The 16,894-nt window shown below is 31.6% G+C and overlaps 1 protein-coding gene across 1 annotated transcript; it reads left to right on the forward strand.

Moving 5' to 3' along the window:
• Window positions 1-1,281: 1,281 nt before the first annotated feature.
• Window positions 1,282-15,928, forward strand: LOC139501615 (phospholipid scramblase 1-like). The gene is made up of 10 exons (XM_071290734.1): window positions 1,282-1,371; window positions 7,219-7,326; window positions 9,896-10,024; window positions 10,860-10,937; window positions 12,331-12,407; window positions 12,968-13,104; window positions 13,509-13,623; window positions 13,931-14,027; window positions 14,322-14,380; window positions 15,678-15,928. Exons 1-10 carry the CDS (start codon window positions 1,356-1,358, stop codon window positions 15,726-15,728), a joined length of 867 nt encoding a protein of 288 aa, XP_071146835.1. The 5' UTR covers window positions 1,282-1,355; the 3' UTR covers window positions 15,729-15,928.
• The last annotated feature ends 966 nt before the right edge of the window (window positions 15,929-16,894 follow it).

The following is a 16,894-nucleotide window of genomic DNA, read 5'->3' on the forward strand; positions in this document are numbered from 1 at the left end:
AATTGTGCTTAGAGCCTAAACATGTTTAGGAAAATGTTTAGAAGCTAAACACATAAATGTCTGCATTCGAAATACTACCAGCAGGAAATTACGAGGGATTTTTATGTCAGAAGCCTGGGATATAAGTTCCAAGCCCGAACAGACTTGTAAATAATGCCGTTGCCGAGTTTTATGTTTTATGACAGTGCTTTGTTTTTAGTGCTTTGTTTACAATTAAAAGATGTTTTAATCTTTTTGTTGGTAAACTCCTGTTTTATGACTGTGCTTTGTTTTTAGTGCTTTGTTTTTTACAATTAAAATATGTTTTAATCTTTTTGTTGGTAAACTCCTCATTTAATGAACTATATTCGTAAGAAAATGTGGTATGATTGCCAATAAGACAATTCTCTATCCAAGACTTGTTTTCGCTCAAATGTCCTACGCTTATTCTTATTTTCGCTCAAATGTCCTAAAATTTAGGCGCTCAAATGTCCTATACTTTGGCGCTCAAACGTCCTTTTTTTTCGCTCAAATGTCCTGTCAATGCGCTCAAATGTCCATTGCCGAATATGGGCCGAAATATTATTTATGTTTGGTGTCCCACTTTTTAAATTATTCTTTTTTATAGCTGCTCTTCTTTTTTTGATTTTTTTTACTCATGTGTAATATTTTGTAAATAAAGTCTTATCAGATATGGCAAATTGTATATGGGTATCTCATATTTTAATGAATAAATAAAAGACAAATATCATACTATCATAACAAATATTTCATCTCTGAATCAGCACTGAATTCAAAACCCAATTTTAAATTTGCATACTAATATAGCAAATGTACATGTTATAAATAATAGCATGAGAAAAAAGCACTAATACATATAACATAAGAATTATTTCCATATAGTTCATATTGTGAAAAACAAGGCACTGGGATTAATTTTATATAATTATTTTGACAGCTAAGGCGAAATGAGAATAAGCCAAATAAACAGTTTCAATTCGTCTAAGTCCTTGAACAATTAAATATTATCTCTGACATATTGTAATCAATACCTAATTAATATTCAAAACTCATATGAATAATTTATGCTAATTTAATTAAATATGCACGTTAATACAATTAAAAACCTGCAATTATTTCATATGTATTCTTAAATTGATTGATTTCCTAATTGTTTTGTTACCCGCTGGGTAATTCCAATAACATTAATTTTTCACCTATTAAGAAATTAAAGAAACTAAGACAGGTCGAAATATGTAACTGGACATCGGTCAAGCTTCGCCCGTTACCAATGTCAACAAATACAAACAATATAATATATTGATTACAAAATAGATAAATGGTCACTCTCTAACAATCTACACCGGATAGTAATCATGAACCAACAAAAAGGTAAAAGTTTTTTTTAATATGAATGTTATGCAAATTGTTGCAAAAATTATCATCTTTTTAAATTTTTAAAGAATATTAAAATGCTACAAAATTTAAGAAAAAAGCCATCAGACTGAAATTTTGTATATCAATTTTATACATGTATAATAATATACAGCCGGCTACATAGAAGTGCAACGGGAAATAAAAATGCGTGCAACTAAACGGTATCATATTCTCGAAATAGATATAAATCATAAAAATTATCCATATAAAATACATAAAGGGATACAAATTAAAGCAATCAATGCATGATCAATCTTGATATATTATGCGGAATATTATCGATTTTGAATAAATTACAATTCATGGAAACTTATAATTTTTTTTACATGTATTTAATAAATCATAATGTAAATATGTTAATGTAAGACATACATAACAAACAATCATTCAATTCAATTCAATTCAATATTTTATTTACGTCTCACCTTATGTATAAAATTACACAATACATTTATAAAAGATACATTTTGTATACATAAGCCAATCTGTACAGATTTATGAGAGACATAATCACTTAAAAGAATATGTATATATGTACATAATAAATATTAAACCTAAATGGTTAAACTATACAACAAAAGTAGTTAATTATTATTTACAATATAAAACTTCTCGGCGTCGTTTAAGAATAACATGGGAGTGGAGAACGGTGTTGTGTGTATTGAGAAGCGCCACCCCTTTTCGCAATTTATAACTGAAATTTGTGTTTTCTATTATTTTTTTAAGTTCCATGTCCCGTTCTGCAAATTGTCGATCCACCACTCTATTGGATTAAACATGACAATTTAAAATCATACAGATCATGTCTGGACGCGTCAACAAACTCTCTAACGATTGTTTGTATTCAACTTGAACATTATTAGTGTCAATATGTTAGTATAATTTCGACGTAATCCATATTTATACATTAGTTATGTATTTATATAGTATATATTTATTTAATTCATTTTAATATGATGGGATTCACTGGTATTAAAGAGATAATAGTAACTGCAATTACGATTATCCCAATATGGCGACGGTAGATATAGGTAAAATCTTTACACTCATTTTTCTTAAATGTAGCATGCTTTTGTCAATAGTTACTCAGCTGCAAGGTTTATCTATACCATTACATCATATTTGAATCGTAACGGTGCACTGGAATCGTCTGAGCGCTTTGAAAATTGCCGTTGAAAAATTCGGTATGATAATCGTAACTCTATGGTATTTTTCTTCTTTGATAATCGTAATTTTCTTTATCGGATAATAGTAACTGTAACATAATAAATGTGTCTTTCAGCATTTCAATGGTATTTTGTGTGTTAAAAATGCAAATGTCAAGTTTAACGATGACATAAACGCAATGAAGAAACTTACAGGTTAATATCTAGGACAAATTTACCTATATATATATATATATACAGTCATGGGACTAAAGTGAGTTCCCAGTAAAAAAAAGTCCTATCATTTCAACTTGTATATCTATTTATAACTGACAACAATATGCATAACCTTTTAGTTTAAACATATTTTACTTGCAAAAGTAGCAAAAGGGATTGGCCACAAGTTATAACAACATTAGAGACGTCCTCTCCCAATATAAATATAAACACAAAGTACATTAGATAATGGCGAAAAAAAAACCACAACATAGTAGTAATGCATGTAATACATACTTCAAACAAAAATTAGAAATAAAAAGAAAAAAGAAAAAAAATACAATATAATAAGGAATAATAATGAAACAACTAGACTGAAGTGAAAGGTTGTAAAGTAGAAATTTAGAATGTTAATTGACTGCTTTAAATCTTTGTGTTATTCTGATATAAGATTGTACGGACTCAAAATGTCTTTGTTTTGCTGAAAAGAAAGGTCACCGTCACCAGCTAAAAGAAGCTCAATGGATATAGCATAACTTTCTAATTTTGAAAACAGTATTTCTCTGGCTTCGTTGTGAAGAGCGCACTGTAAAAAATAGTGTATACTATCCTCAACAGGGTGGCCACAGCTGCATGCGGGACTGGGTTTAATATTAACACGATGTAAATCTGAATTTAAAGAACTGCACATATTTCTCAAACGTGTATGAATGATATTAATTTTCTATCCCCACAACTAAAAAAGGAAGGTAGCTGTATCAATTTGGACTTCATCTTTCGTTTAAAAATATTTATGTTTTGGACGTACGTATGTCGGGGGGAAGGCTATTCCATTCAAAAGTAGTGGATGGGAAAAAGGATTTTCTAGTTATGTCTAGTCTATAACCGGGTACTACATAATTATTACTGTTTCGCAAATCGTAGTTAGATACTTGACCAACAAGCGGGGGCATTAAATCACAGAGATAATCAGGGGCAGTCTCATTATGTATAGAATAGAACATATTGAGCATTCTGGATTTTCTTCTGTTCACAAGCAATTGCCAGCCAGTTTCAAAATATGTAGCTTCCCGACTAGCAAACACTGGCAACCCAGTTACTAACCTCTCTGCTTCTAACTGAACATGTTCTAAATTGTCGGCTTCTTGTTGAGTACAACCATCCCATAACTCACATGCATATTCCATAACGGGTCTTATAAAAGTTAAATATATAAGAGCAAGATAATTTCTATTCAATACATATTTCAATTTTTTAAGAACATTTAATCTCGTGCTTGCACACTTTAAAATATTTTCTATATGTGTATGGAATTTATCATTGGAATCAAAAGTAATCCTTAAGTGTTTATGACAGGAGACAAATTCTACTAATTGGTTTTGAAATTCTATTACAATATCATCTGGGGAAGTATGGCAGGAGAATATCATAGCCTTTGTCTTATTAGGGTTAAAGTTAATAAGCCAATCTTTAGACCATACTGAAATTTGTTCTAAATCGCTGTTTAAGACATCCTCTATAGTGTAAGGGTTATTGCTGGAATAAGAAAGAGATGTATCATCAGCAAACAATCGAGTTAGACTTGTCAAATTATCAGCTAAGTCATTTACATAAATAGGAAATAGTAGGGGACCTAATACAGAGCCTTGCGGAACTCCTGCATTAGTATTATCAAAAGGCGAATAGGCATTTGAAACGAAAACGCTTTGTTTTCTATTTGAAATATAACTTTCAAACCATTTATACAGATTTCCATCAATACCATACGCTTTTAGTTTTATTAAGAGGCCACTATGCCATACCCTATCAAAAGCTTTCGAGGTATCACATAATATAAGAGATGTTATACAGCGATCATCAAGTGACATGCATATCCTATAATAAATTTCTATTAGCTGGTAAACCTTTTGATATATACATGTACCTGTTAAAGATACGGAAAATGAAGCAGCTGTCGAGACAGCTATTGTGGTAAGTAGATATTTTGATTTTTTTCAAAGTTTCAATGTTGTGTGCGCGTTTAAGTCCGTTTTTCGGTTTTACTTTATCGGTAGATATGAGTGTTCATATTTCCCTTTTCCTTATAATTCAATAAATATAGCCGTCCATTTTTTCCCCTTTGATTCCCTTTTTTCTATTTTATACTGATATAATATATGATTTTAAAAATTTACTTCAAATGTTTTGATCAAATACCCATGTATTTTAGGACGTTTCTTTAAACAGTGTGTATGGTAAAGGATCTAAAATAGTTACAGTTTATTGTTACTATTGTTTATTGTTACTTTTGTTTATTGTTACTTTTGTTTATAGTTACTTTTGTTTTTTGGTTTTTTTAGCCTTACCTATAGTCTTAATACGAAGCACTTGACGGACTGAAAAAAACACACACAAATATGTATATTGATAAATTACATCAGAAGGCATAACATGTACATCATCACAGTCGGAACTTGTTTAATTACAAAGATTTTTATAGATTTTACAACAAATATTTTGTGCTTCAGAAAAATACATGACAATTAGGTTAGGCTAATTTTTGTTTTCATTTAATAGAAAATTACTTATTGTATGGCAAGTATGCAAATACAAAAATGTTCCTTGTTTAGTACCTTCAATATTTGTCTCTACAATATCTTCCATGCATATGTATGCATCATACTTTTCATATACCGAGTATTTATGAGTTTTTGAATTAGTTTGTTTTTAATATTGCGGAATATGCGTTATTTTATTCTCCACTTTGCAGTCATTCTTTGAATAAGTATTCCTTGTAAGACAATTTAAAGCCACATCAACTTCAATTCTTCATTTTCGGGCTTTTGGCCAAACTATAAGAGAACACAAATCCATGTCTGTCAAAGAACTCCACGTTACTTAATTTCATAATACACAAAAAATCCCAACCTTTCTCTATTCTTATATAGCATTAACTGTTTAAAGGATGTCATATTGTTATAATTCAAAATTAAATTTGTGTTGTTTATAGTTATTTTCTGAGATATCGAAATTTCAGTGACAGTCATGAAGTAGCTAAAATTCCAAAAAAATATGGTATGATTAACAACGAGACAACTTTCCACAAGAGACCAACATGACTCAGATATTAACAAAAATAGGTCACCGTACGTCCTTCAACAATGAGCAAAGCCCATACGGCATAGACAGCTATAAAAGGCTCCGAAATGACAATGTAAAACACTTTAGACGAGAAAACTAACGGCATTATTTATTAAAAAAACTAAATTTTATGATATACTAGTATGTAGATATAGGAAGATGTGGGGTGAGTGCCAATGAGACATGCAACTCTCTATCCAAATAACAATTTATAAAAAGGTAAACCATTATAGGTCAATGTACGGCCTTCAACACAGAGCCTTGGCTCACACCGAACAACAAGCTATAAAGGGCCCCAAAATTACTAGTGTAAAAAAAACAATAGCATAACATCACAACATAGAAAAACACACGTTAAAATATCAATTGGCAGACTTAACTCAATCAAAAAACATAAATTAATACACATATGTAGCTGTTTTCCTAAGAACTGTTAATAATATATGCATAAAAAGAAATGTCATAAGATGTTGGAACGTTTCGTAAATAATTCATCGACATAACTTCATTATATGCTATTAGATATATGTTTTAAGTGTCAATATCAATAAAACACTTTCCAGTTACGATTATCTTTCCATTTTTAAATACCATAATTACGATTATCTTTTTTTCCGAGTTACGATTATCATCCCGAATTTTTCGACGGCAATTTTCAAAGCGCTTAGACTAATCCAGTGCACCTTTACGATTCAAATATGATGTACTGGTATAGATAAACCTTGCAGCTGAGTAACTATTGACAAAAGCATGCTACATTTAAGAAAAATGAGTGTAAAGATTTTACCTATATCTACCGTCGCCATATTGGGATAATCGTAATTGCAGTTACTATTATCTCTTTAATACCAGTGGGATTGCGAGAGTATCGATACAAAATAAATTTTTAAAAATTAAACAAGCGACATACAATCGCCAATTACAACTATCGATTTTGAATAAATTACAATTCATTGAAATTTATTTCTCTATTAAACAAGTAATTTTTAATGAACAATACTGAAATTTAGTATTATAATGTAATACATAGATAGCATGGGAGTGGAGCACGGCATTTAGAGTGTCGAGAAGCGCCACCCCTTTCTGTTCCGTACAAGAATATATAAAACTTATTGTTTCGGGGTGGGGATCTTGATAGTTTACAAGTTCTTAAACAGGAGGGGGTGGGGTGACACTCAGGGACTCCCCCTATATTTCATTTGATTTGTTTTTTTGTCCCATACAAGAATATATGAAACTTTAATTTGTGTTTTCTATAATTTTTTAGTTCCATGTCCCGTTTTTGTCACGAATATTAAAATATATATTTAATTTATTTCAGTACATCCCGGACAAGATGGGTCGCAGCCACCAGCATATACCAACCAACAACAACCATATACCAACCAACAACAACCATATACCAACCAACCACCAGCACTGCCGCCAGGTTTGTTGTTGATAGCTATACCGTTCTCTGACCTTGTCTTACCGTTCTCTAACCGTTCTCATAACGTTCTCTTACTGATCTCGTTAGAAGCCACGAAGTTTGTTGTTAATAGCTATACCGTTCTCTTATCGTTCTCTGACAGTTCTCATAAACTGAGCCATAAGGTTTGTTGTTAATAGCTATACCGTTCTCTGACCGTTCTTTTATCGTTCGCTGACCGTTCTATCGTTCTCTGACCGTTCTCGTTAGAAGCTACCTTGTTTGTAGTTATTAGCTATACCGTTCTGTTGTCGTTCTCTGGCACTTCTCTCAACGTTATCTGACCCTTCTTTTGCCGTTTTCTGACAGTTCTTTTTACCGTTCTCTTTAGAAAATTAACCACCGAAGAACACAATTTCGTTTAAGAGAATAAAACGGTCATACAAATAAACACGTGTTTGTGTACAGAAGAAACATATTTTTTTAACATTGTTTTGCGTATTCTTCCTTTATGATATACATGTATGAAGTTAAAACACCAAACGATTCATTTATACATTGTAGTTAGAAAATGAAGAAAAAAAGAACTCATTGACTGGACGTTAAGCAACCAACATTCACTCAGTCTTCAGTTTGATAACCTCAAATTGTCAATTTTCGTTGTGTTCGATACTGATTGCGAAATCACCCCTGCCAGTGCTCATAAAGTTATATAACGTCAACTTGTCAGTTTTTGTTGTGTTCGATACTGATATTGAAATCATCCCTTCCAGTTCCCATTATGGTTGATGATAAGAAATGTTGATCAGCTAAAGTGAAAAATTCATTACAAGATGAATTATTTAAACAATTGGCGAGGTCCGAATCTAGCCATTTTTAAAAGGTGTGTGTGTGTGGGGGGGGGGGGGGGGGGAGTCCCAACCCAGGATAAAGATGGAGATCCAACTATACATTGTATTTCCCCATTCAAATACATTTATCGTTCAAAAAGGGGGATTCCAACGCCCGAACCATCCCCCACCCTGGATCCGCCACTGTACTCGAGCATTTTACCAGTCTTTGTTGTTGTATTGTATGTATGACAGGGAGTACGTATGGACGTCTAACTATACAAATCCTTGTGAAAACCAAGTTGAATTAATATCCAAGTGTGTACAAAGGAATTAAGAATTAAAATAAATATTTGTGGGATAAGTTTTGTCCGGCGTTTTTAACTGTTTAATCACTTGTTGTAAATATTCCATTTAAAGTATACAGGATTTAAATTGTATTGTGGTATTATAAATGGACTTTAACATGATGTTTGAAATACATTACAATTACATTGACGTGTTCGCACAAAAATCGAATTAATATTATGTCATTTGAATTTGATTTTATAATTATAATCAATGTTTCTTGGTAAGGATAGTAAATTGAAAATTCTCCTAGGGGTTAAACATTTTCTTTCTTGCGGTTAAATACCACCATTGTTTTTCCTGTATAAGACTGTGTTAAATTTGCAGTTTTGTTTTTAAATTGTGAAGAATTTATCTTTGGCACGAGTAAACTTTTTTTAAGCTTTATAATATCCAGTACGATAATAGACAAAGTTTCACATAACTCACTGCATTTTAAAACAAAAATAATAATCACTGGAAGTTAACCAGTCAAATTTCTACCCTTTATTTCCTGTTTTAACCATGTAACCTCAAGTTTCATTTTTTTTAATAGAAACACCCCAAAAAGTTAATGGTGCTTTGAAACACCCAATTGCAATATGTATGATTCAGCATTTTTTTTTACTGCAATGAAATGTAAGATTAATCCCCCCACACACACAAATGTCCTGTGAATATTGGTTTTTTACCCTTTTTCGTATGCAACTGGTTATTGTATCACACCTTGATATTTGATGGAACTCGAAGTATTATTTTCGGTTATTAAGGAGGGGGCCTGATGGGTTATTTTCGTTCTTCGTGATCGGTGCATTTTCGCTATCGTGATCCGTTTTTCTACAGATTTTTTTTTTCGTTTTACTTTTACGCGATCCATGATCATGGATATGTATTTTCTGTGAATCGTGATTGACAAAAAAATCAACTCGTGAATCGTGATGAGACACCTCCCATCAGGCCCCTCATTAAGGGGGGAAAATCCAAGAGTAACAAAAGCCCCACTTGTGAATGACAGGATACTTATATAAAGATTATTATATAAACGAAGTGAAACGTTTTAATTGATATAAACGGAGGGAACACAATATTGCAAATATATAATTATGGGCCTTCAAGGACGTCAAACTAAGACTGGAAGTGTTATGTTTTAAGTGGCAGGTGGTTTATCTTCGCAACTCCCTTGGGTTTTTAATGTCACACAAAAGGGCGGTTAAAAATGAGAATGGAAATGGGGAATGTGTTAAAGCGACAACAACCCCGACCATAGAGCAAACTACAGCAGAAGGTCACCAATGGGTCTTCAATGTAGTGAGAAACTTGAAGCTTGAAGCGTCCTTCAGCTGGCCCCTAAACAAATATGTATACTAGTTCAGTGATAATAAACTCCAAATTGAGTATCTGTATCTCTCAATAGATTTGTTTCATTATTTCAGGATTACCACAAGCCAACCAACAACAATGGATGCCGGCTGTGGGTGCTTCTGCAGGCTGTCCGTCTGGTCTGGAATATTTGACACAGATTGACTCAGTTATAATCAAACAGCAAGTGGATTTAATTGAAGGTATGGTTCATTTTGATTATAAATCAATGCAAATATATTTTATTAATTTATGTACAATGTAGTACAATTTAAATAGTGCTGAGCCGAAGGCAATGCTTACACGACGGGTGCTCCATGTAGAGCAGGATCTGCTTACCCTTCTTGAGCACATGATATCACACCTAGTTTTTGGTTGGGTTCGTGTTGCTTAGTCGTTAGTTTTCTATGTTGTGTCATGTGTACTGTTGTTTGTCTTTTTCATTTTTAGCCATGTCGTTGTCAGTTTATTTTCGGTTTATGAGTTTGACTGTCCCTCTGGTATCTTTCGTCCCTCTTTTACACTAATCCGGTTTTTATAAAATGGACATTTTGTTTGTCAGTACTATAACCAGAAGTAAAAGTATTAATCATACATTTTCGAGGGCAATATCAATGGATGCATTCGTTTTTCACATACAGTTTTCTGTTCTAAATATTCGAATATTTTTGGGTAAATGAGATATTAAAAAATAACAAAAATTAAATAAAGTTTAATACTTAAACATGTCAAATGTCTTTAAAAAGTTCCGATGAAGTCAATCTTCCTGTTCACAGAACTTCCTGTTTGACTATAATTTTGTTATAAACAATTGATTCTGTAATATTTGTTCCTGTTGGAAAAATGTTCTCTACCCTTTATTCCACCAGGAGCAGAACAATGTTGTTATGTTTTTTCCAAGTGGAAATAAAATAGTTCCAATATGCTTCTTCCATTATAAAGGAATGCAAGGAATTTCTATTACATGGCAAGGTATATCACTCAGTCTAGTGTATTTTCTTATAAAATTTTATTTAATTTCTGATATTTTCTTTGTAGCCTTTGTTGGATGGGAACAGGCAAACAAATATCAAATAACCAATAATCAAAACCAACAGATCTACTTTGCTGCTGAAGGTAAGCTTTATTTTAAAAGTTTAAACAATATTTTATTCAAATAAATTGAATTGGATTGGGCAACAGGCATAGCCTATGTAAGCTATCACCACAAAACAAGGTACAATATTTTACATTCAAACAAAGCAACACATACACAAACATAATGACAAAACAGAATTAATTTTTCAAAAATACCTCTTAGCTGACTGGAATGATGTTTCAAATAGTTAACTCAGATCAAAAGTACTGTATGACTATTTCAAATATGCTTCAAATGATAACTCAGAAAAATTATGAAATAATAAATTATGAAAAAAAGTTTTAATATTCTAGGTAATAAACTCTAACATTGATTTAGAGGTCTCACATTAAATTAAATAGTCTCCAGTCAGCTATTTAAAATAATAAATTTAATAACTAATTTTTAAAACAACATGTTTGATATCAAGACATGTACTTATTTTTACTAAATATTGCATCTGAAGAAAAACGACAGCGAGTAGTAACCATATTGATACATTAAAGAATTATAATAATATAAAAAGAATTTAGAATGTTAATAATAAAGAAGAAAAAAATAGATTTGTTAAATTATGCTCATACAATTCCTTGTATTACACTGAAACCACCATACAATAACTATTAATATAAAAAACAAGAAGATGTAGTAGGATTACAATTGAAACAACTCTCCAAACGAGAAAAAATAACATAGAGATACTACGGTCTTAAATAATGAGCCAAACTCATATGATACCTCATAGTAAGCTACAAAAGGCCATTTTATGTACAATTCATCTAATGGTGGACAGTTGTTTCAATGGTAATCACACCAAATCTCCTTATTTTTATATTTAAGAATTTTGTAAGTACAAAAGAGAGACAAATGTTACCTAAGGTATTTTCAATTCTTAAGTCGAAAACAAACTACAGTGAAACCTGACTAAACCAAATCCTGTATAAACCGAAAACCTGTCTAAACCAAACATGTTCGTAAGCACCGTCATATCAAATTATGTGCTATGTGAACCTGATAAAACCGAACATCGGCCAAAACCGAACACAATCTTAAGTTCCGAAGAGATTCGGTTTAAACAGGTTTTACTGTATCAATGTCATGACAAAAAAACCAGTACAAAACACAACATAGAAAACTAATGACTACAGTAACCATGGTAACATGAACCAATATGTGATAATTGTTATTTGCAAGAATTGCATATTTGTCAAACTCGTTAGGGAAAAATTGTCCGCACGATTTATATTTGTCAATCATAATTTAAGATAATTTAAGGAAATAATTTGAAAAAAACGTTATAATTTGTTTTTTAAAAAGATTTGTTTGGGATATTACAATGACCAAAAACGCACAAACGCATGATTTATATTATATATACAATTCTCATTGTAGAATCATCTATGTTACAAAGACAATGTTGTGGACCAAGCAGAGGGTTCACTATTCACATAACAGACAATATGAACCAGGTAGATACCATATTACTTCAAGGGTCTGGATCAGGGGTTCCTCATTCTACTTTTTTTTTTTACCATTTTTCTTTATTCTTTTATTTACGTTTTCGGAATTCCCATCATTCTCCATCATTATTGCTTTCGCATATTTTCTCTAAACTTCCTTTTTAGTCATTTATTCAGCAATGTTTATCCATTATTCTCCATTGGTCTCTATTCTGTAAACCCCATTGAGACTCAAGACCAACGCTTGAATTTGTTACAACACACTGATTTGAAGGAGGGATGAGACCGGTGATGAGACGTAGTTTTTGTGTCGGATTTCGATTTTCTCTAAAGAATAGCAATGTATTCATAAATACAGTCGCTACTATCAGAAAAAGATATTTTGCATAGAACTACCAATCGTAATTTATCAGACTTAAAATTATAAATATTTTTGAGCATGCTATAATGGCACAAATTTCATAAAGCCGTAAATTGATGTTTTCCAGGTTTAAATGTCTATAAAAAGTTTATATAGTTGAATACAAGTACTAGTACATAAAAATTCAATATTTACTGCATATTTTCAGGAAGTATTACGGCTTGTAAGAGATTTCAAAATGTTTGCTGGATGTTGCTGGTGCGCAACCGGAAGTTGTAACTGCTGCGCACATGAAGTGCGTGTGGAAGCACCTATTGGACATGTTATCGGATACGTACGACAAGAGTAAGTACCAATTATTTTTTTTAAATGCCCTTTTACAGCTTAATGCATAGCAAATATTATTTTACTTTGTAGTTTTTAAAATATCTTTCATAAACCAACTCAAAAATGATGTTAATCATATATATGCTACTTGGGCAGATGCCAGTATGGTTTAAGGGTACATAGTTCCAGCTTAAAATGTTTAAATAGCTAGTTTCAATTCTGAACATGGTAGAAACCAAATAAATATGTTTTTGTATCTCAATTTTTGAAAATATGTACATATTTTTAAAAGCAAATTAATTCAACATAGCTTGCCGTTGTTTAAATGGTGGACATTCCACAAGAAAATGGAATTAATCTTCATTTTTATCTGAAGATATTATGAGGAGTATCTATTTATCAAAATTTCTATTATTTAACAGACAGAGTTGCTGGGCTCCCAGATTTACAATTAAAGATGCTGACCACAATGATATACTGAAAATAAATGGTCCTTGCTGTGTACTTAGTATGCCATGCTGTGAAGATGTTTTCATGGTAAGCGAAGTAAAATATTACTTTCCTATGATATATAGATCTCTATGCAAATTTAGAGAGGGACTTTAGGGATACACGCCTTTTGAAATAAACTGGTAATAAAACAAAGAATGTGTTCACAATTTATCATATTTATACCGCTTATTTGTTTTCATTTCAATTTTATTTGATATATTAACTAATAGCAGACGACATATATCACTGTATTCCTTTATCTGTTCAAATTCAAAAATCATTTTGAGGTAAATATACCTATATAAATACAAGCTCTTAAACAGGTGTAATACATGCTATTGTACATTTTTAGCTAAAGAATGCAGAAGAAACAGCAGACCTTGGAAAGATTTCGAAAAAACCAGGCATGGCTGAAATATTTACTGATGCAAATACATTCGGAGCAAACTGTAAGTATCTTTAAAGCACGTATGAATTTCCAGTATTCTATGCCCCTTAAAAAATTAAGCATACTTTTTGTCCACCCACCTACTTATTCTTATATAGATGTTTTTGTAGTCTAGTATTAAAGTTTAATTTAATATTTTCATGATGTTCATGACAATGCAGAGCTTTTTTGTTTCAAAGCCTTGATGGAAATAATTGTCGAGCTTGGCTTAAAGTTTCGAGGAATCTTTCGACTAAAGTATCCAGATTCTAACTAAATTACATATTTGTATAATATTGTTATATTGTACTTGTAGTTCCCATGAATCTTGATGTGAAAGCAAAGGCATGCGTTTTGGGAGCAGTTTTCCTGATTGTAAGTTTATTTATTTTTGATTTAAGATTTTTCAAACGAGAAAACATAGAAAATTATGAATGTATATTATGTAAACAGTTCAAAAATTTCAGAAAATCACATAAACAATGAACAATACCATGTAAATATAAAGCAGATCATGCAGTGATATTGTTGACTTTTTTCAAAACTACCTCTACCCTTTTTAATTGGGAAAATATGCGTCATTTTTATCAAATTGGGAAATTTATAATAAACTATACATTGTATGAATTTGACTGGAACTTCAATTTGCAGACCCCCTTTCATGAGATAAACCCTCATTTGAGATAAGACCCCTTATTGTCAGTGATGATACACAAATAGACCCTAAAATTTGCACATATAGTCAATTTAGGCATGATAAATGTGTAAATGAGTGTTTTTCAGTTTGTAATCATGCATAATAGGGCTCTTCACGGTTAATTCGGCCATATTGGATAGGGGGCAGATTTTCATAATAGAGGTAAAAATGGTGTGAAAAATACGGGAAAACATCATTAAAACAGAGCTGTTGCTTGGAAACACACATAGGATTTCCCACACTTTCATACCATTTCCACCTCCTTCCAAAAAATCTGCCCCCTATCCAATATGGCCGAACTAACCGTGAAGAGCCCTATTACTACTGAGACTGCTCTGTTTAGGGAAAAGTTGTCTTTTTGGGAATAATTGTAAGCCATTTCTTTTTCAAATTGGGATTCTTCTCCAGGGAAAAAAGCCTTTAATCTCCAGTAATATAAGGCACACAATATCACTGCAGATGGGATAGGATTGCCAAATTGAGACAACTATTCACCACAGTTCAAATGAAAAAATGTATTAAAGCAATAATAAACTTTCAACAATAAGAAAACCCAAACTGTATAAACTATGAAAGTCCAGGCCCAGACATGGAAAATCTAAGACAATTCAAACAACAAAACGAACATTATATTATAATACGATTTTGCAAAGAATTAAATGTACCATTAAATTTACTCTAAAAATGTGTGATCAGAAAAAAAAACCGATGCATGTGGATAAAAAATATTGAATGAACGTAAAAAATAAATTCTATATACAGTCACGCTTGGCTTAAAGACCACATGTATTAAACTAAAACCTGTTTTATAAGACTATAAATTTTAGATCCCTATGTAGTACATTTCATAAAGTTTGAACCTGTATGAAGAGATCACCTGTATTAAAAGACCAAATTGTTGTTCTCCCTAAAGTGGTCTCTTTAAACAGGTTTCACAGTAATTATAAAAAAATAATGCAATATTTCTTGTTACAGGATTTCATGTTCTTCGAAGGAGCTGGAAACAAAATGATGAGCTATAATTAGAATCAAAAGTGAAAGTGAAAGGACTCGTATTCAATACTCCTTAATGCTACTTCTTTGCTACCATTTTCATTAGTCTGAGAGAAAAATGTACAGAAAAAGTCAAGTTGTAGTTAATATATTTATTTTGAACTAGTGCTTCATATGTATTATGTAAAATGAATACTCCTCTGGTCCAATAAATTTCATTGCTTAGAACAAAGTTACATGTATTTGTTATGCCCCAACCGCTAGTCGAAAAGGTTGCATTCAGTGTTCGTCTGTTCGTCCGTTCGTACATACATGCGTATGTTCCGATATTGGTTTCCATTCTCTATCATGGGTTTGCCTTAACCCCATGAAAAGTATACACAATCAAGTTTATCACCACAAAACACAGATCTAAATTTAAGTGGCGTCACTTTTACCGTTCTAGAGTAATGTCCTTTGTAAATATAAACAAAATGCTCAATTTTTCATTTCCATTCTCTAACTGAAGTTTGGCTTAACCAAATGTGATTAAACTTTAGTTATACATGTACGCACAAAAACAGCCACTTTTACAAATAATATACAAATCCTTGATGTAATTTATGCGTAACTATAATCACAATAATTTATCAAATATGTTTTTAAAGAAATGTCTTTTGCTATGAATACTAATATTATGAATAAATATATCTTGCCAAATAGTGCTTCCCTTAACTATTAGGTAAGCTAACATGAGGGATACTAAGTTAAAGCTGTAAACTTAGTAAATTGTTACAGCAAATATGCAATAAAGATATTGTTACGTTAAAAAAAAAAATAAAAAAAATCGTTATTTGAAAATAAACATCGCACAAGGTCATGTTTTTCTCTAACTGTTTATGACGTCTTTACACTAAATCCATTGGATGTTGGATGATAACTGATTGAAAATTTAGTCTAAGATGCAAGATATTGCGAGTACTCTCAGATCAGTTTGTGTATTTTTGTTGTTGGGATAATAACCAAGCCGTGTCCACTCTGTGGTTATGTAAGATGTATTGTTACTGACAACAAAATGGAGGTCAAGTTCAATATTGACGATTTTGACTTTTACCGTTCAGGAGTTACGGTTCTTGAAAGTTTAAAAAATGGTGTGTCCGTGCATTTACTCATGAACCGTTCAACAAAACCTTTTAAAATTTTAATATGTTGTTACTGGC

This window comes from Mytilus edulis, chromosome 13 (genome assembly GCF_963676685.1).
Source record: "Mytilus edulis chromosome 13, xbMytEdul2.2, whole genome shotgun sequence".
Classification (NCBI taxonomy): Eukaryota; Metazoa; Mollusca; class Bivalvia; order Mytilida; family Mytilidae; genus Mytilus; species Mytilus edulis.

Excerpts from the sequence above, each read along its gene's own strand:
- LOC139501615 (XM_071290734.1), top strand. Across the intron at positions 10,025-10,859 it reads GCAAGTGGATTTAATTGAAG|CCTTTGTTGGATGGGAACAG; the intron begins GTATGGTTCATT and ends TTTTCTTTGTAG. Across the intron at positions 13,105-13,508 it reads ATCGGATACGTACGACAAGA|ACAGAGTTGCTGGGCTCCCA; the intron begins GTAAGTACCAAT and ends ATTATTTAACAG.